Source organism: Maniola jurtina, chromosome 20 (assembly GCF_905333055.1).
Source record: "Maniola jurtina chromosome 20, ilManJurt1.1, whole genome shotgun sequence".
Classification (NCBI taxonomy): domain Eukaryota; kingdom Metazoa; phylum Arthropoda; class Insecta; order Lepidoptera; family Nymphalidae; genus Maniola; species Maniola jurtina.
Window position 1 is genome coordinate 12,963,891 of NC_060048.1, and position 20,396 is coordinate 12,984,286.

The 20,396-nt window shown below is 38.8% G+C and overlaps 2 protein-coding genes across 3 annotated transcripts in view; one reads left to right on the forward strand and one right to left on the reverse strand.

Annotated features, from left to right (window-relative positions):
• The window catches only part of LOC123875790 (E3 ubiquitin-protein ligase AMFR-like), a 44,820-nt gene extending 34,465 nt beyond the window's left edge, over positions 1-10,355 (reverse strand). Inside the window, exon 1 of the mRNA XM_045921821.1 lies at positions 9,850-10,355. Within this exon, the coding sequence (XP_045777777.1) occupies positions 9,850-10,128 (279 nt within the window). The 5' untranslated portion in view covers positions 10,129-10,355. The remainder of the gene's footprint in view (positions 1-9,849) is intronic.
• A 503-nt stretch (positions 10,356-10,858) lies between these two features.
• On the forward strand, positions 10,859-19,403 carry LOC123875789 (protein VAC14 homolog). Of its 2 annotated transcripts, XM_045921820.1 has the most exons (15): positions 10,859-11,062; positions 11,503-11,653; positions 12,221-12,451; positions 12,795-13,012; positions 13,212-13,332; positions 13,762-13,885; positions 14,349-14,437; positions 14,468-14,650; positions 14,995-15,172; positions 15,310-15,415; positions 15,911-16,085; positions 16,690-16,808; positions 17,234-17,313; positions 17,814-17,976; positions 18,906-19,403. In XM_045921820.1, exons 1-15 carry the CDS (start codon positions 10,962-10,964, stop codon positions 19,039-19,041), a joined length of 2,175 nt encoding a protein of 724 aa, XP_045777776.1. In that variant the 5' UTR covers positions 10,859-10,961; the 3' UTR covers positions 19,042-19,403. The 2 variants fall into 2 exon arrangements, with proteins under 2 accessions (XP_045777776.1, XP_045777775.1); XM_045921819.1 differs by having other exon boundaries at positions 14,349-14,650.
• The last annotated feature ends 993 nt before the right edge of the window (positions 19,404-20,396 follow it).

The window sequence follows — 20,396 nt, forward strand, 5'->3', positions numbered from 1 at the left end:
AAAAAAAAACCGGTCAAACGCGAGTCGGACTCGCGCACCATAGGGTTCTGTACTCGGGTATTTTTTTTTGACATTTTGCACGATAAATCAACATAAAAATAAATAAAAATCTGTTTTAGAATGTGCAGGTAAAGCCCTTTCAAATGATACCCCACTTGGTATAGTAGTCTTACTTTGAAAATTTAAACAGATTTTTTTTAAATGATGTAACCACAAATTCATGATTTTAAGATTTATTCGGATTTCCCCCCTTATGTGTGCTATAGAACCTACCTACCTGCCAATTTTCATGATTCTAGGTCTACGGGAAGTACTATACTACTACTACTATAGGTTTCTTGACAGACACGACAGACAGGGTTCCGTTTTTTTTTGAGATACGGAACCCTAAAAAGGACAGTCAAAAAATTGAAAAGCGTGCTGACTGCTGCTATCTCTCCTTGATCTTTTTAGACTTGTTGGACACGTTGAATTTACTCAGTTAATAATAATGTGGTGTCTGGCCCTGACCTAAATATGCGCGGCCGATTGAAAGCTAAATGAAAAAAATACAGTAAATTAATAATATTAATCTATTGAAACTTAAATAGTAAAAGCAACAAAGTAAATAAATAATGGTTTGATACTCTTGCTAAAAATGAATTTTAAGAAGCGATTTTGCGCAATCAACCAATTCGTCTCTAGTTAGGTAAGACAACTTGAATAAACTTTGGGATTTAAATACTAAGTTAAACCAATTATAATTGGTTGGTATAATTTTTATACTAATTATTATAAAAATTACATATAATGTGAACGCCTCTATTATGACTTAGGCAATATTATTAGATATTCATAGCCTAGGTATGTAGATAATTAGAATGATATGACGTAGGTGTGTCTTAAAATATTAATTTTAGGTAGATAATTTTTTCATTGAAAATTATTTCACTTCTTTATTTCTATGAAAAAATAAACTTAATATTTAAGTACCTACCTACTTGTCTTATATAATATAGGTATCGTATAGACGTACATCAGTAATTTTTCTTTTTTTTTTTCATCTTCCACCAGGTTTACCTGTCATATAGATTAGTTAAAAAGTTTTTTTATTCACTATAGCACACGCTTGACAACGATCACACCTGATAGGTAGTGATGATCTGGCCTAAGGGTCGCGTTCCCTAGAGATACCCGGATTATAATTCGTAGGAAACATTGATTTCGGAAGAGTATTCCAAACCCTAGCCAGTCACATGTTGAGTGTAGACATGCCCTAGCCATGCGCGTAAGGAATAATGACGCAAAGCGTTTCGGGAAGGTTTAGGACGTATAGATACATAGGGGTGGAATTGGAAACTCGCACGGCGTCTTGCGGTTGATAAGTGAAGTAACAGTGAAGGGGAACAAAATCGAATAGCGCCTGAGCATACCTACTCTCCGAAATATTATATCCTGTAAAACACCGACAACCCTGCGGTCTTAATTTATTTTGATAGACAATGCTTTACCTCATCTTTTGCACTTTTTATTTTTGTGCTAGGCACTGTAATAGCTATTTAATGTTTAACATTGAAATAGGAAATACAGAATTCATGTTAATCGCGCGTTTATATCTAGTTTGCGAGCTCACGGCGGCCGTGGCAGTAATCTTGCTAGCCCCTGCCGCGTCAAGGCAAGGTTGTTCAATATGACATGTTTAATATTATTAAATCATATTGTACATACAATTATATGTTATTATACATTGTATCTAGCTACCTATCGTGCTATGGAGCTGGCTACGTTGGGTGTCTCTATGAAGGACAACATCCGTAACGAGGGAGAACGAAAGTACACTGACATAGCTCAACGAATTAACAGGCTGAGGTGTCCAGGCAGAGGTGTGAGATGCCAATCCCCACTTAGCCAACGTGGTCGACTACCGCCCTTCTCATTCTGAGAAGCGACCCGTGAATAGTGAGCCGGTGATTGGTTGATCATGATGAATATGGTTGGAGATTATCTTTTACTGTGTGAAGGATAATATACGTGATATTATCTCTGTTCATAGTCGGGCCACAGTTCACGACAGTCAGAGAACTTGTAACAAAACTGGCACTTGTCACTGGCAGGCGATGTTACCTACATTTGACGCTATGAATCGGGTATTTTCCTTTGATTTCACATCAGAAATAGAAATAGAAAAATGTTTATTCGAGATATCATATAGATTATAGGGTACATCGTGTAGGCAATATCGTCTTGTCACACTAATATTATAATGGCGAAAGTTTGTATGAGTGTGTGTGTGTGTGTGTGTGTATGTATGTATGTGTATGTTTGTTACTCCTTATCCTTATTTAGGATCAAACCGAGAGTTCCCTCTCTGGTCGGGGAGTAACGACCGTTTTTGTGACATTGGCCATCAGCAGCGCGGGCGGACGTCTCGCTCGACCTCGCCGCCACAAGGTTGTCCACCTCGGCCACATGAGCTCGCCCTAATCTAATTTGCGAGCAATTAGAAGCTCTCTGCGCACCAACCAATCTATACCATATCTAAGTACAACGTTATATACTTGATACACTTAGTACAGAGGAGCGGGAAAACAAAACGGTATAATTACACATTTTTTTCTTTTAATTTGCGCTCGCTGCCAACTCTCACGTTCAGCTGATTAGTTCAACCGTTTAACTAAGTCACTAGTGAGACTTTTCCCCCAATAGTTCAACTGTGTCTAAAGTTCATTTAAGAGTTGAACCACTGGGAATAAATAGTTGAATTCAGTTAGCTCACTAACTGAGTTCAACTATTTATTAAGGTATTTTAAGGAAACTGGTTAAATTAAATCATAAAATACGAAGTCAAATGATAAGAGTAATTTTATTGCTACAGTCCAAAAACCTATTCCCCGCGATTTCGCGAATACACGATCTTTTTGTCACACGCATATTAGTAGTAGAGTACAACATAATTCATTTACCTGATAGGCAGATATCGATTGTCGCTTGTGTGACTTTGCGCTAACAATGATCGAAGGATATTTGTTTTAAATTCACATAATTAAGTATGCTAAGGTCAGATAAAAATATATTCGGCCTGTTTACAAAGTCATTCGAATAATCGAGAATGTAATTAGTGCCTTTGGAATTCATTTAATTCTCACATAAAACGCTATACCTTGCATCCCAGGGTATACAATATACATAGGAGGGCATAAGTTTTTTTTCCCACTAAATCGAAGAGTTCTGATGGAATTTTTAAAACCTAAATCCACTCGGACGAAATCGCGGGCAGCTACTAATTAATAAATATGCAACCTGAGTGAGAGATAACGATTATCATATTATTGCACTTGTTGATATAATTAGCCATCGGTGATCGTCTAGAGGTCATCGGGTCAGTAAGGTCACTGAATAAACTCGACTAGACAATAAACACTAAATGGCAGCACCCAACGGTAGTGTAGCGCGCATATTTGCACAAGTAAGGCGATCGCACACTGCCATAGAGTGCAATACATTTTGTTTTCACAGCATCCCGTTCGAGCGCCCGGGGAGCTTGCAATATCACCGGGGTGATTCGCTAACTCAGTGTCTAACACTCAATGATAGCCAACGAGCTTATTCGACACTGTTCCATTCTAGATTGCTACTTTACCGAGTTATTTTAAAATAATTTTCGTAGAAAACCTACAATAGATTAAAAATAAATCTCAAATGAGTTCGGTGGCTATCATATATCATTCAGTGTTAGAGACTGAGATACAGAGGCGGTCTTACCCATTGCGAGGCTCCGGGCAGCAGGTCTTGCGAGGCCCTAGTTTGTCCTTAGTGAAAAGTATGTGATGCGAAAGTAGGTCTGGTTGTTTAGTTTAGGTATTTTTCATGTTTAAAGAGAAATGCTAAAGTTATACAAATAAATAGAGTTTTAAAATATTTTACATTGAAAGATTTCAAGAGAAGAAATTAACAAATACAGAGATAATAAATTTTAAAATTGATATAAGCGGCTTTTCCTAAGACTAAAATCTTTAATTAAAGCACAATAATCTAACGAATGATAAGACCAAAGGGTAAAGATCCACGTAGATTTCCTTATACCTGCTTTCTTTTGATAGCTCGTTTCCTTTTTGAACTACCTGACTCAATTTTTCTACCGGCATCACGATCAGGCGAACTCATTTCGTAAATGTTACTTTGAAAATTAAAACATATTTTAATATTTTTTTAAATGATGTGACCACAAATTCGCGGTTTTCAGATTTATTCCTGTACTTGTGCTAGCACCTGCCAAATTTCATGATTTTATGTCAAAGGGAAATAGCCTATAGGTTTCTCGACAGACACGACGGACAGATAGACAGACAACGAAGTGATCCTATAAGGGTTCCGTTTTCCCTTTTGAGGTACGGAACCCTAAAAATTAGGGATTCTTCGAGATACGGGATCAAACTTTTTATCGATTTTACTCCATAACTCCGTCAAATTTAAACCGATTTTCACTTTCTATTTTTACAAAGGTGTACTGTGAGGTTGGTACTTGGTACCATGTAAGTTTGGTGAAGATCTGATGAACAGTTTCGGTAACAGAGGCTGGAACTCCTCAACGGATATCAGCAAAACGATCGCGATTAGTATAATAAGCTTAGTAGAAAGTAGACTCTTAGTCATAACTAGTTGACCCGCCCACCTGTGAGCTCCCACCTGGGAGCCTACCTGTTCCATAATATAACACAAGTATACCACATTCATACCCATATTTTGTCTATGGAATAGATAGGCTCCCAGTGCGAAGCCGGGGCCGGTCAAATAGGATTCAGTAAAATTGAAAGATCTGGTACCGAGCGCATTTTTTTTGTTTAATACAGATAAATAAGAGAAATATAAACGAGCTCAGCCGTAACAAAATTTTATGTTTCAAAGCACCTCATTCTACTTTTCTCAAGGTTTTTTATCCCGGAAAAACAAAGAGTTCCTAGGGGGATTTTCAAAAACTTAAATCAATGTGGTTTAAGTTCGGGTATCAACTTATACAATACAAGCGCGAGCGAAGCGAGCGCGAAATTTTTGATATATTTACGAAAAAAACCATATTAATATTAGCCAAAGTCCTTTTCAGGGCCCATTTTCTTAGCTAAAATTTGGTATCATTCAGAGATAGCTTGCGCACAGATGCTTTATCCCGAAAAATCAGAGTTACCACGGTGTTTTTAAAACCCGAATCGATGGGAACGAAGTTTCGAGGTTCAATTAATACAACATAAAAGCGCGAGCGAAGCGAGCGCAAAATTTTCGATATATTTACATAAGAGATTGGTAAATTCGAGCCTTCAAGTCCAAAATGTTGAATTCCAAAAATGCAAATGTTGAATTCTTATAATGTTGAATTTGTTGTGTGAATGTTGAAGTATTTGATTTATCGTGCAAAATGTTAGAAAAAATACCCGAGTACGGAACCCTCGGTGCGCGCGTCCGACTCGCACTTGCCCGGTTTTTTTTAACCGACTTCCAAAAAAGGAGGACGTTCTCAATTCGTCGGAATCTTTTTTTTTTTGTTTTTATGTATGTTCCCTGATTACTCAAAGACCCCTGGACCAATTTAGAAATTTTTTTTTTGTTTGAAAGGGTATACTGTGCAGGTGGTCTCATATAAATTTGGTGAAGATTTGATGAATATCTTCGGAGATGGAGAACAGAACTCCTCAATGGATAGGAGCAAATTGCTCGCGATCATTGTAATAGCTTAGTAAACATTAGGGTTTTAACTGGGCATAGCATATTATAGTACAGGGGGGCCACTAAAAACTGTGAAATAAAAAAAATTCAAAAGAAAAATAAAACCGACTTCAAAAACCACAAACACTAAAAAGTACAAAATTACTTTTGTTTAGCTACACGTGTAATGTACCTAGGTATGAAGTCGGGCGAGCTTCTTCTTGTATTTCTAATTTTGTTTTAATATGCTCGCTCGACTTCATACCTAGGTACATTACACGTGTAGCTCAACAAAAGTTATTTTTTACTTTTTAGTGTTTGTGGTTTTTGAAGTCGGTTTTATTTTTCTTTTGAATTTTTTTTTTGTGAATTACGTTTAAGCATATGCGAATTAAAAGCTTACTTTTAAGATCCAACATTTTGGGAATTGAAATTCAACATTTTGCGAATCCAACATTTTGGGATCTAACATTTATTAGCAACTCCGAAATTCAACATTTTGCAAATTCAACATTTTAGGAATTCGACATTTTGAGCCTGAAGGCATTCGAGAACTACCTAGTCTATTTCACACTTTCTTTGTCTGGGAGTTTGAACCCCCAAAACCTTACCAGTAGGTAACAATTTTGTAACTCATACTACAAGCAAAATAATTCTAAGGTGACAGGAACTGACGAACGAAATAAAACACGGGGATTCCCCGAGCGATGAATTAGTTAACTAACTTTATTTTAATTTACCGTTATGTTTTAATCTTAATAAGTAATTAAAGATCAGAATCTAAAGTTTTAAATAAAAAATATAGTTAAAAAATGTATATTTTTTATAATTTGCTTGGGTTGTCGCGCGAGGCCCCTGTAAGAGCGAGGCCCCGGGCGATTGCCCCGTTCGCCACCCCCTAAGACCGCCACTGCTGAGATAGCGAATCAGTAAGCAGGCCCCTAAGTGGTAGACGCTTTTGAAGATTCAACAGAACTTGTAAAAGTGTAATTGAATAAAAATATTTTGAATTTTGAATTTTAAGAGCCGCTCGAAACCTATATTTCGGTATTGAAATTTGGAAATTGCAAATGACGCCAACGCGAGTAGTTAATAAACTAGATGCATCGAACGCGCTGAAGATTCCGATTGCGATCGCAACAGAAGGTGGGTGCAGAGTGATGCCTACTCATGCTTATAAGATTAGGCAAGTCTAGCGGATAAACGTGCACAGAAATATTCTTCAGCGCTTTATCTGTCAGAATAGCGCTCCCCTAACATTTCAATGTGGTTCATTTTGAGAGGTGATATCTTAGTGGTTATGACGTCCGCCTCAAAATACAAGCGTCCGGTCGCACCCGTTTTCTCTCATAGAGCACCATATATTTTGTGTTCAGCGCGTCCCATTTCTCACAGATCAAGTCTCTTACGCCTCATCTTGTAAGTCGTCCAGTATGCGACCAACTTTATACGCATCGCGCCAAAATAAATATAAAACCCGTTATTTCAAGAGAACCCGCGAAAATTATCGCGTAATTCGAGCCACTGGGCAACGTGGCCACGAAACAGTTAAATCACCTTCAATTCATAACGTTACTAATAAGTACGAATTTTAAATCGGGCTGAAATTAAGTAAATAATATTATAATCATTATGACCTACTCAATAAGTGATATATATACAATCGGCGTCACTCACTTATACTTGTAACTTGATGGGTCCACTCCACAGGTCATAGTCATTTTGACAGCTTTTTAGAATGTGGTTGCAGTTCAGAATGACAATGGTACGTAATAGGTACTCGAGATTGTGGGGTACTGTAAGTACTTTCCCACAAACCATACGGATAAGACCAAAAAGCTATTGTTCAAGAATTCAATAGATAAGTTAACTAGTAAAATTATTGTCATTTTGCAGTTACTTAATATACTTACTTAAGTAACTAATATTTTTGTACGCAATAAGCAATTTTAATGGATTTCTATTTAAATTCATTTATTTACACAGGTTTACATCATTTCACACTATTTTTTGTTTGGAAATTGAGAATAGTTTAATGACATACATAAGAAGTCATACATTGAAGTTAAATAATATACCTATGTGTTTATAGGGTTCCATATATCCATATTCCATATACATATTTATAGTGCCAACAGGATCCTATTACTAAGCCTCTGCTGTCTGTCTGTCCATCTATCTGTCAGCGGGCTGTATCTCATGAACCGTAATAAATTAAGTTCTTCACTAAATTAAGTTCTAACTTAATTGATGAAAAAGTTTTAAAAAAACACTACATTGATTGAAATCAAAACACTGAAGTTCCATCCAAAGCATAAAGTATGACCTGAGCTGAGATACACTTTAACCCAAATAGTAGAAACAGTTACTAAAAAAAAGCTAATTATACAGGAAAAACTGTGACTAATTACTTGATTTAAGTAAATCACTAAATGTTTTGTCATTACCATAATGAGTTATTTAGCTATTTAACAACTTGACAGTAGCTCTACACCGGAATATTATACTTAATTGAAAACAAACATACATGGTAATGATTCCTAATTGTGTTTTAATGGAAAATGAAATTTTGTCACGCTTACTGTGAAAATGATCACTACCCATGTTATAAATGTGAAAGTCTGTTTGTTTGTCCTTCAATCACGGGGCAACGGAGCAACTGGTCGACGTGATTTTTGCATAGAATATAGTTAAAGACCTGGAGAGTGAGATATACTCTTTTTAGCCTAGAAAATAAAAGCCATTGGTTTTAGTTTTAAAATCAGATGCTGATAAAGTCATAAAATGAATTTATTTTATAGTATGTACCTACCTATTACAGTGTATGTTTGTGTATATAGCTACAATGCGACTCCCCATCTTACAGGTCTATAACTTCTTACCTGGAAGAGATCACTTTCACTAAAGTTCTTATCCCTTAGACTTTATCACTATAAGGCTGCCCTTTGTTTTATTAATTGTATAATACTCCTGTATTCTTTATCTATATAATTTTGTTAATAATAAAGTTGTTTAAATAAATAAATAAAATGAATGATATTACATTATAGTGAGGTCATTGATCTACCTTACTCATCAATCATCAATACCTATTATTAATGTCACAAACTAGCTTCCTTGCCACACTTCAAATGGGTAGCCTTTATTATAATTATGTAGTTATAGCTTTTGGTTGCTCTTTTCAAAGATCTCTTCAGAAGATTTCAGATTTTTATAAAAAGAGTAATAATAACAGAGTACTTAATTGAAGACCAAATATTATTTATTGTTAAGTTTTACGGCCTTCTATTTAATTTAAAAGACCTTAACTCAATAGAGTGTCTTGATCCTTATCATTGACCTTATTGATTGATTTTGTCATTGAGTCATAGCTATGAAAAATTATTCCCACACAAACCAATAAGTTATCTATTCAAATACTTGCCTGCTGATGATGCCTGCTACTTTATCATTGTGGATTTTAGGTTTTTAAAAACCTCATGGGAACTCTGATTTTCCAGGAGAAATAGCCTTTATTCAATCCCTGGATGCAATTTATTTCTATGCTAAATTTTGTAAACTTTGTGTCAAAATCAGATGGGGTCATAAAAATGTAAACAGACAGACACACTTTCACATTATATATTAAGTGAGTAATGATGATGTTTCACAGTCTCTAAGTAAATACTAAAGTTGGGAGCTACTTAAATGGAGGCAAAATTATAATGTTTTATAGTTCACTTGATGATTATGGAAATTTAGTCTTTAATAAAGAAGGAAAATTAAAAATCACACTTTTTAGAATTACTTAGGTAAGAACTTTAATTTGAATAAAAACCTGTTCACTTACATTTTATAATATTAAGTAATTAAAATGCTGATGATTAAAGAATTTTAAAAGAAGATTAAATATTCTAAGATATACTTAGAATATAAGTATTTACCTTTTATGTATTGTTTATAAGCAAACCGGATGTTTTATACCTTATTAATTATTTTATGAAGTTAATTTCATCTGCCATACAATTTAGTGAGAAGAAAATTTAAAAGTAATATGTGAATCAAGTCTAAAAAAGCACCTAGAAAGAAGTTATAGTATAATGTGTAGAACTTACTAGAATCCAAAATAAACTCATCAGTGATGCAATTTTCTGATAAGTTGTTGCAAAAAAAAATGGGTAACATTGCACTCACCCACATGCACAGCGGCTCCTGCATCATGAACGTCACCACTTCAGCGAAGTGGTCGGTAAGGTTCCTCGTGCCGTTCGAGGAGTCTATAGCTGGCACCATCTTCACCGCCTCGGCCTCGCGCGCGCCGTCCTGGCGCTGCAGCGTCGCATTCGCCTTCCAGCTAGGATCACTAGTCACATTCACAGCGTAATACACCGCCACCGACAGCAGTAGCACACTTCCCGCCGAGTAAACCTTGAGGTTTGGCAATGGCAACCTGTCGACCAGTGTCACAGGCATCGTGAACGTTCTCCGAGTCCACACTGAATAACCAGTCTTAATTTCGCACTGGACAAAAATCCCCTCTTCGCGCTGGGCATCGAATGTTGGACAACCAAAATTTTATCTAAACAACACTGCCGAGATTATTCAGTGAATATTGAAAGTTTAAGTAAAATAACACAACAAATTACGAAATGACAGATTACAGATACAGAAGAACACTAACACTGGCAGACAGCAGCACAGAGCACCACAGACCAATAACATTGTGATTGAATTGGCAGTTGGCACCAAAGAGTATGTAATCACTACGTGATTTGCACATGCGGCAATACCAATAACATACATAGTATATGATAGTGATTGGATTGTGGTTGCAGTGTTTCCACTTACGATTTTGATTTTACCCTAGTTTCTGTAGGAATTTGCTCAAAAATTGAACTTCAAGTAGTAGCTTATTTTTATACCCACCCAATGTATTTTTAGATTTACCTAAGGAGAAGGGCTTTAAAAAAGTTTACAAAATTATTAAAATTTTTTTTTTCTACCGCTTGAAATTCAATTGTTTTAGGCTAAAACCTTGGCAAAATAAAAAAAAAACCACCCTAATCCGTATCTAATATTTTAGTCGTATTGGCCAAAATTGGGGTGTAATTTCAAGTGGAAACATCGAGTCTCATTGCTCGTCAATGTCATGTCGACGTTAGGACCAAGTCCGGTAATCGATTGTCATTGTCATTTGTTTTTGTCACTGCACTTGTCAGTTGTTGAGTTGAGGTTATTTTGGTTTTAAAACAAAATATTTTGGAAATAGAAAAATCCATTTGATTTTTTTGAATTAATTACCAAAAATGACTGAGCGCGACTATGCTCCGTTAAGTGGAGCCTGTGTCCGCGGACTGTGTGACAAACTATATGATAAAAGGAAGTTTGCAGGTGTTGAAATTGAGAAGTACGATTTGTTTTATTGTAGCGTAGCTTTTGTAAACTAGTATAACGATAGTATATGGCATAAACTTACTATTCCTTTGATTCTAATCCATCGCTATTGGGATAGTTAGTGCTTGAACTGTTTAAACTAGAAATAACATTATTGAATCCAAATCTATTGATCTTTGTTTAGGGGCGTTAATATTATTTGAAATATGATAGAAAAATTATCAGTTCTCTCTCTTTTTCACAATATGAATCTCCCTTCTCCCGACCCTGGCTTTGCATGGGTGAGCTTACCTATTCTACAGATTAAACGGGGATGTTCAAAGTAATGACTAAAACAGAAGTTAACGCTGCTAACACAAGCGATAACACAGAATGTAGTTTACGACTTAGTTTATACTATCTATGTAGAGATATTTAGTCATTTTCTAACACTCGTATGTTGGATGATTTCAGAATGGTGAAAGACTTCAGCGATGCTAACAACACAAATCAAATCAAGCGCCTCATCCGAGTGTTGGGGCAGGAGCTGATGTCTTCCACCAACCCCAATGTCAAGAACGGAGCTCTGATGGGTCTCTCTTCTGTTGCTGTTGGTTTGGGAAAGGTGGATATATAATAATTTACATTACATACTTTTCAGGAGAGAACTGTGAAATATAGGTTATGATTCCCCTTGTTGGGGTTCTGAAAAGAGATCTGTGCTCTGCAGTGGGCTGGAGATAGGTTGAGATAATGATGATAGGGTAGTGCCAGCATTGTTCTTAATGGGAGGCCAAATGGGAAGATAAAACAAATTCAACACAGCCAATATTCTTTTAAATTAATAAAAATTTCTTTGGTGATTTTGTGTGGTTTGCTTAAATAGGTCATCTCCACTCACCACAGTATTACACTACCTGAATCAAGCAGCGCCCTGTGATTCTTTTGATGTTGTCTGCCCACCGAGGTCACCATTCCCCATTGCCACTTCTCATTGCTTCTCAACCTATTGTTCTGGTGTGTCGGTTACTCTGGTTCTCCTATGGATCTCATCATTTCAGAGTTGATCACATAGATAAATTCTAAGAAGCTCTTTCCATTGCCCACTGAGTGACTGAGCTTTCTTATGAAGCCATACTTACCCTATATACAAATAAAATAATGCTTATTGTAGAAAGGTTGATTTTTGCAGGGTTGTGACTTGTACATAGGAGAATTAATCCACCCCATCATAGCATGTCTGGGCGAGAGCGAAGCGCGCGTGCGCTACGGCGCCACCGAGGCGTTGTTCAACGTGCTGAAGGTGGCTCGCAGCGCCACTGTCACATACTTCCCGCTCGTGTTCGACGCCCTGGCCCGGCTGGCTGCTGACCCCGAGCCACAAGTGAGGAATGGAGCTGAAGTGTTGGATAGACTTGTTAAGGTAAACTGTTATACTTTTTTAAATAGCATTGCATATACATTCTGTTCATATCACTAGATATACTTCTTTAATTATTCAGACTATAATATTGTAATTTGTAATATATTTATAATGTAGTTGAGAGAGGTTTTATAATTTCTGTCATTTCATCATCAGTTGCATCAAAATCAGATTATTATCCTAGATTTTGAAGCAAGTAACATGTTTTCCTTGACGAAGCCCAGGGCATCATCTAGTATGGAATAAAGTACTAGTTATGAGCTCCCTTTTGAGATAAATTTCAATTCTGTATGCCCTTTTTTTTTCAATTTTAACCATCATTTATTGAGTTTGACTTTTTCAGGATATAGTGACAGAGAGTTCGTGCCTGGACCTGTCGTCGATAGTGCCGTTGGTGCGCGAGCGCATGTACACGCGCAGCGCGGCGTCGCGCCAGTTCGCGGTGGCGTGGGTGTCGGCGCTGGACGCCGCGCCCGCGCTGGGCCTGCGCCGGCACCTGCCCGACCTGCTGGACGGGCTCTTCACCGTGCTGGACGACCCCAACCCTGAGATACGCCGCATGTGAGAACTGATATACCTCATTCACCATTATACATCGTAAGGGAGTCAAGAACGCGACCCGGAAACATGCCAAGAGCAAGTACTGAGCAGGCGTAATACTAGGCGCAAATAACCGCGAGGTTGATGGGGCGATGGGAGGTGTTCCACTAAGTTTCCCGTTAGTGATGGAAAGGCATTATTTTCAGGGTTTTTTTTCCAGATGTGACGTACAGCTGAACGAGTTCCTACGCAGCATCAAGAAGGAGCCTTCGGAAGTGAACTTTCAAGCCATGATCAATATACTCATCACTCACGCGCAGTCCACGGAAGAGTTACTGCAGGTCTGTGAACTTCTATTTATTTGAACTTTCAATTTTCAGTGACAATTATCACAGGAAGTTTCCAATGTATTGCAAATAAAGCATCTGACTGGTGCTAGAGCTCAACGAACGTTGCGATAGAGCCTACGTCGTAGCCGGGGCATTGTCACCGAGCTTGCACGCTATACATTGCGAGTTTGAAAAATACTAAATTACTAGGACTACAAGTATTTATGGCAAATTGTTATTGCAGGTAGTATAATAATAGTACTAAGTTTTTGCCAGCGTTCCAATTACATCCTGTAGAGTGCTCACCCAGTGGTTCACCAAAGACTATATCAACAGTGCTGGGTACTGATACGCAGTGACAGGCATGGGTGAAGGGAGCTATGAGAGTGAGAGAATATTCTCTCTTCGTGGGCGGCGACGGTGACATAAATTTCTCCTCAGTTGACAGCAGTGACGTGGCTGAAGGAGTTTGCGGAGCTGAGCGGAGAGCGCGTGCTGCCGTTCGCTTCGGGAATGCTTCTAGCGGCGCTACCCTGTCTGGCCTACACCGACGAGCCACGGAAGAGTATCCTTTGACTGCCTTTATTGCTTGGATCCTTGAACTTAGAGATTTAAAAAAGAATATCGGAATATGTCAAATGTAACTATAATAGTTCCCTTTCTCCTTTGATGTGACTAACTTATATCTTGTGTAGTACAATTAAATTTTATATGGCAAACTTAAATCTCATTTAACAAACTTAAATCTTATGTAACAAACTTAAAGTAACTTGCAGCTTATCTGGCAACCTTAAATCTTATAGTTAACAGCGCCAATCTCAATTTGCTAACACAAATCTCATGCAAGAAATTAAATTTCATGTGACAAACTTTCACAATTGTATCTCACTTATCTCCGAGTTGCAGAGCCATGTCTAACAAAAGGCTTATTTACAAGTTTTTTATTTACCATCAGTGTTCAATGTTGTGTTTGTCCTTCTGTGTTCATAACAACATTGAGCTATAAACAGTTACTACATACAAATCAGAGATCCGGGAAACGGCAGCTACTGTTAACCTACAGTTAACCAAACTAGTGTCGGAAATGTCCGAGCCCCGCGCATCCTCCGAAGGGCCCCCGACAAAAAGGGCCCAGGCAGATGGCCCTCCGACAAAAGGGGACTTAGCAGAAGGCTCCCCGCCCGAAGGAGTTGAGGACGAGGGGCCTCCGCGATTGAACTTGGAGGCTGTGGTGGGGGTATTGACTCAGATGCTTCATCATAGTTCTGTGCATACCAAAGTGGCCGCTTTGGATTGGATCTTACATTTGTACAACAAGCTGCCTTCAGAGGTGAGTACTAATATTAAATTAATGTGAAACTGTCTATCTGTCGGTTTGTGCCCCTTGTAGTACCTTGGGACCCCAATGTCGATCAGTTTTTCGAACTATATCCCCTGCCCATTGCCACTTCACCTTCACAACCTACTGAGCTATCTCGGTCACTCTAGATCTCCCACAGAACTCCTCATTTCTGAGTTGATCACGCAGAGAAACTGCGAGCATAGCTCTCTCCATTGCCTGCTAAGTGACTCAGCTTTCTCATGAGCAATTGGTGTCTGATCAAAATTAGAGAATGACATTTTTAAAGTATCTCTACTTTTATAAAATGTAACGGTTGGCGCCCACGTCGTCAGATGTACCTGCAAACGGAGTTGGTATTCGTGAGCGTGGTGGGCAGCCTCACGGACGCGGCCGACGATGTCGTGCGCCGTGCTCTGGCCGTGCTCGCCGAAATCTGCTCCTGCCCTGCTGCTGCTGCTACTGCTACTGCTGCTACTACTGCTACCACAGCTGCCGGCGCAGATGGAAGCGGTGCGTATCCACGTTTCAAATAGCGTGAAATTTTGGTTGGTTGTTTCTCGCAGATAAATGATTTTATCTTGGTAGAACTATCAACTCATATACAATAAAATACGCAACCGATCCATTAACTACTATTTTGTTTTCAGCTGATTTAGAGTCGAGTCCATACTACCACAAGTTTTTGAAAGCCCTTTTGAGATTACTGGCGGCTGATGAAAATCTGTTGGAAGACCGGGGAGCGTTTATTATAAGGTAGGCAATAGGTATTCCACCTTATACTATAGATTTAACTTAGCGCATTTGGAACCCTCGTAGCTTCAGTTTGAAGTTACCGTAATTAAATATCGCCATTACATTATTATCATACAAATTCTACAATTGACACTTAAAAAGTGTACAAATGGTATCCAATTTGAATAAATGATTTTTGTTTGAGTTTGAATAAATATTTCGCAAGCATGCACTTTAGATGGTAACTCAAATAGAGAGTTTGTTACAGCTTTTGGGGTTCCGTAGTCAATACCTACAATACGTCAATACCTACGTAGGACAATACCTACTTGGCAAATGTGTTATATGTAATTATTATCATTGTTTGACTGTACAAATGGTTATGTTAGTTTTTTTTAAATCAAGTTGTTTGTTTCCTCGCAAATGAGAAACAAGTAGTCTATACAAGTTTCGGCAGCCTGTTCTCTGGTCTCCTCAGTCGGGACTCGGGAGTTTTGTTCAGTATAATGTTCGTAGGCAGCTGTGCGTGTTGGTGGGCGCGGAGTCGGTGTACCGCGGCGTGGCGATCGCGGTGCGCGGCGAGCGGGAGCTGCGCTTCGCGGCGCGGCTGGTGGACGTGCTGGCCACGCTGCTGCTCACCGCCGCCGAGCTACATCACCTGCGGCTGCGGCTGCGCGCCTTCGACGACCCCGTGAGTGACCCACATCGCCTCAATAGCTCAACGGGTATAGGAGCGGAATTCCGAAAGGTCGGCGGTTCAAACCCCACCCGTTGCACTATTGTCGTACCCACTCCAAGCACAAGCTTAACGCTTAGTTGGAGGGGAAAGGGGAATGTTAATCATGACTAACACATGATTGTTTTAACTGGCTGATCCTTAAAATTACCTTATATTCTTTAAAAAAAAAACTTCCCGCGGTGCTTCTGCGGAGCCGCGCGCCACCGACGACGACGATACTCTTCCCATGGTGCGTTGGCGCGGGCTGCTCCACTTCCGTCGCATATTCACTTGTGGGAAGCCTGTATAATGCAGCGTGTTTTTTTAAAATTCATTAGCAAAACGAACAGCTTAGTTATATACAGAAAAGCTATTACATAGGCCGATTAAGTTTCCACTGTTAATAGGGACAAAGAAGTTTAAGTTTGTGTTTTCCTGTAGCGAAATTATTTTGTCTTGTATTGTATTGTACTACGACAATCAATTAAAAAAATAAAGAAATGGCAAATTTAGAATTGTATTGTCTGGAGCGCGTGGCTATGTGGTGCGCGCCAGTAATGCGTGTGTACATGCGCAGGCCACGGTGTCGCTGTTCAGGACGCTGTACGCGTGCTGGTGCCACAGCCCCGTGGCGCTGCTGGCGCTGTGCCTGCTCACGCACAACTACAAGCACTGCGCGCAGCTCATCACCACCTTGTATCCTTTTTACTATCACGGAATACTCTAGAACCTTTCACATACAGAAGGTACTCCGCAAACACGGATAAATAGCCAATCTTGTTACAAATACAGAGTGTAGTTGTAGAGATAGCAAAAACGAACACGGGTCTGTCATCTGCACGAAAAGAAGTCTACGTCCAGAATAAAATCATTTTCACAATTCAAATCAAAAGTTTGTATCAATGTTAATATAAGTTCATTTGATTTTGATTCGATTTGATCGAAAAAGAGGTGGTAAGAATTTTACCAGTTGCGTACCAAAAAAATTATCGATATCGATAACCCGGTATGTGATGCCATCTCATTAGAAAATTGCCATCTCGACCTGTCCCGAACTATACCTTGTACTAAAATTATTGCCCTCGCTATATGATTTACTAATTTCCTTATCAGAATTTCAGTGGTGATCTCGAAATAACTGTCGACTTTCTAACAGAAATAGATAAATTAGTACAATTAATTGAATCTCCAGTTTTTGCATGTAAGTACAAAGCTCTACTTTCTTTGTTCATAAAAATTTTTACTTCTATTTTTGATGGTCACTGATTATGTCTTACATTTCAATATATCATTCTACAACCTGCTTGCCTGAAAGTTTGTATGTATGTTTGTTACTCCTTCACGCAAAAACTAAGTACTGAATGGATTGGGCTGAAATTTAGAATAGAGATAGATTATACCCTGGCACATAGGCTACTTTTTATCCCAGAAAATTAAAGAGTTCCCACGGGATTTTTAAAAACCTACATCCACGCGAACGAAGTCGCGGGCATCAGCTAGTAATGAATAAAGGATATCTGAAAACTCAACCCCTATGCGGGTAATTTGTGTAACGAAGTCATGGAGATAAGCTAGTAAGGGAAATTGAAACACATCCTTTGTTAAACAAGACCCGTTTATTATTAACTCTTATAACGAACATACACCCAGAGGGTTGATCATATCATGCTGATGATGTTATATTATAATGGTCGTGGTCAGATCTCCGGCTGGAATTGCTGGGAGGGCCGGGCAGCGCCGAGCTGCGCGCCGCGCTGTTCGGGCTGCTGATGCTGCTGCCGCAGAGTGAGGCCTTCCACGCGCTGCGGCGCCGCCTGCACTGCGCGCCGCCGCACCAGCGCTCCGACTCCGCGCCGCAACACAGGTATTTCTTCTTCTTTCCTTTCTTCCTGGGTTTTTTCCCGCACGTAGGCTGAGATCCATAGAGTGTACTTTGACTTTGCTCAGACTTAAGACACTGTTAAAACGAGACAGCGTTATACCGCTGGCATAAGTCTGTCTCGTTTTAGTCTAAGCAAACTCAATGTGCGCTCTATACATCACAGCCTTAGCCCATGTCTGTTGTACGTGAGACCCCTGAGACGCGGCTCCCCGTCGTATTTTTTATTTTTTATTCAGATAGAGTTGACTGCAATCTCACCTGGTGGTAAGTGATGATGCGATCTAAGATGGGAGAAGGCTAACCTGGAAGGGGTATGTTTCATTAAACCCATACCCCTTTGGTTTCTGCACGGCATCGTACTATAACGCCAAATCGCTTGGCGGCACAGCTTTTCAGGTAAGGTGGTAACTAGCCACGGCCGAAGCCTCCCACCAGACTAGACCAGAAATTTAGAAATAAATCACCCCATCCAGCCAAGCTCACTCCAAAATGTTATCCACACAGCCAGATAAGCGACACGACATAGGTAAGGCTAAAGGTACATTGGTGGGAGAGACAAAGCGACGCGACTCCACTTCTCTAAAATAGAACTTAATGGTTGTAATGGTTCAGCTTCACTATCGGGATTCGGCAAATGATTTGTGATGTCGCGAATTATTTTTTATCATCGTATTACGTTTAAGATACTGATCATAATCTCTAACTAAATTGACAGGTCTCAATAATCTCTAACTAAATCTAATGCTATCTTTGTCTGCAGAGAGTATTATGAAAAGGACAGCACTATTTATAGACGTGCTAATTTAGAGATTGTGTATAACATAGATGTGGCTTGATATAAAGGATTAGCTTAGATTAATCTACAAGTTTGAAGAAGTAGGTACGGTACATAATTGATCACACTCTTGCAGGGAGGAGGATCGCACGGATATAGACTTCGAGGCACTGATAGAAGAGTTCAAACGCGTGCAAGCCGCGCATCGCGACTACAAGACGCTGGAGCGACGAATCAGTCGCGCCAAGCTGTTCGACAGGCCCTACTCGTAGCCGCAGGAGTCCCGGGACCACAACATGTCAACTGACACTAATATAACGAGTGTTAATTAAAAATTTGAATCGTCCCCGAGCGGCGCACACTTCACGACACCTAGGAAATTTGTAACAAAACGTCGAGGCTCCACCTACACTGGCAGGCGTCAAAGGTTACCTACATTTGACGCTAGGTAGGCGATGTATGAAACAACTATAGTCTATTTTTTAATTCCTGAGACCCATATTTCGTGTGTTGTCTGTTTTTTTACGAACGCTTTAAGGAGCATGAGACGGGCCTGCCCGCGAAATTCAAATTTAATTTGGTTTTTCGCATTTTTTAAACTAATACGACAACGTAGGCTTATGGCATTTTCAATTGCGACAATGGCAGTATCATCCTCACAGGTTTATATAAAAATCTTTACTTGAAAGGGTCCAGGTTAAGAAATTAGCTGTAGTATCGACTAATTCTGACACATTAATTCAAGGTTTTTAAATCATTTTAAATACATACATACATACTTACCAAAAATTGCACAACCAGCAGGGTTCCAACCTGCGTCTTGCTCAGAGCGACTTTGACCAATCGGCTACGATTCACTTACCGCCACTGCTGTATTTTTTTTTCGGCGGAGGTATATAAATCATAATTAAAAATTTGCGAGTAAATATAAACAATACTAGGTACATTTTAACAAAAATAATACTCTTTTGTTCTTTATGTTGACTTTGGCAATTATTTGATACTTACTCAAAACATACTATATATTAGAAAATCATAGTTTTTAAGTATTAAAATAACAAACTGTACTAAATAAAATTTTGTACATTTTGTAGCAAAAAGAATACTTAGTTTAATTGTTGATTTTTAGATTAATTCCTTGTTGATTTCTCAACTATTAAAAGATTATGTATTAGTTAATAATATAAAATAGGTATTATAAATATAATAAGTAAGCAAGTTTGCTGAACTGTACCTAAGGCTATAACTAAATAGTTTTACTACAGAAAACCATTTTGTAAATAGACTGTAAGACATTAATTTTATTGTAATAAATTATCTGCACATTCCGATTTTGACTTGTTCATTAAATCCATTTGGGAGCTACAATGCTATCTATACCTTGGCAAAGAAAATATATTCGTCGAAGACATTTACCCCTCATTTTTTTTTTTCTTTAAATCTGGCTTTACTCTGATTAGCCAATGTCAAGTTTGTGATAATTTCAAGTTATTGAATTTATACAAGTATGGACTCCGTCTGCGCCGGCGCCCGCCGACATACGCGCGGCGCCCCTTTAGAGCGCTTCCCAGTCAGTTCCACCACCAAAAAACACCAACTAACACAAAAACCAGCCACTCTTAACAAA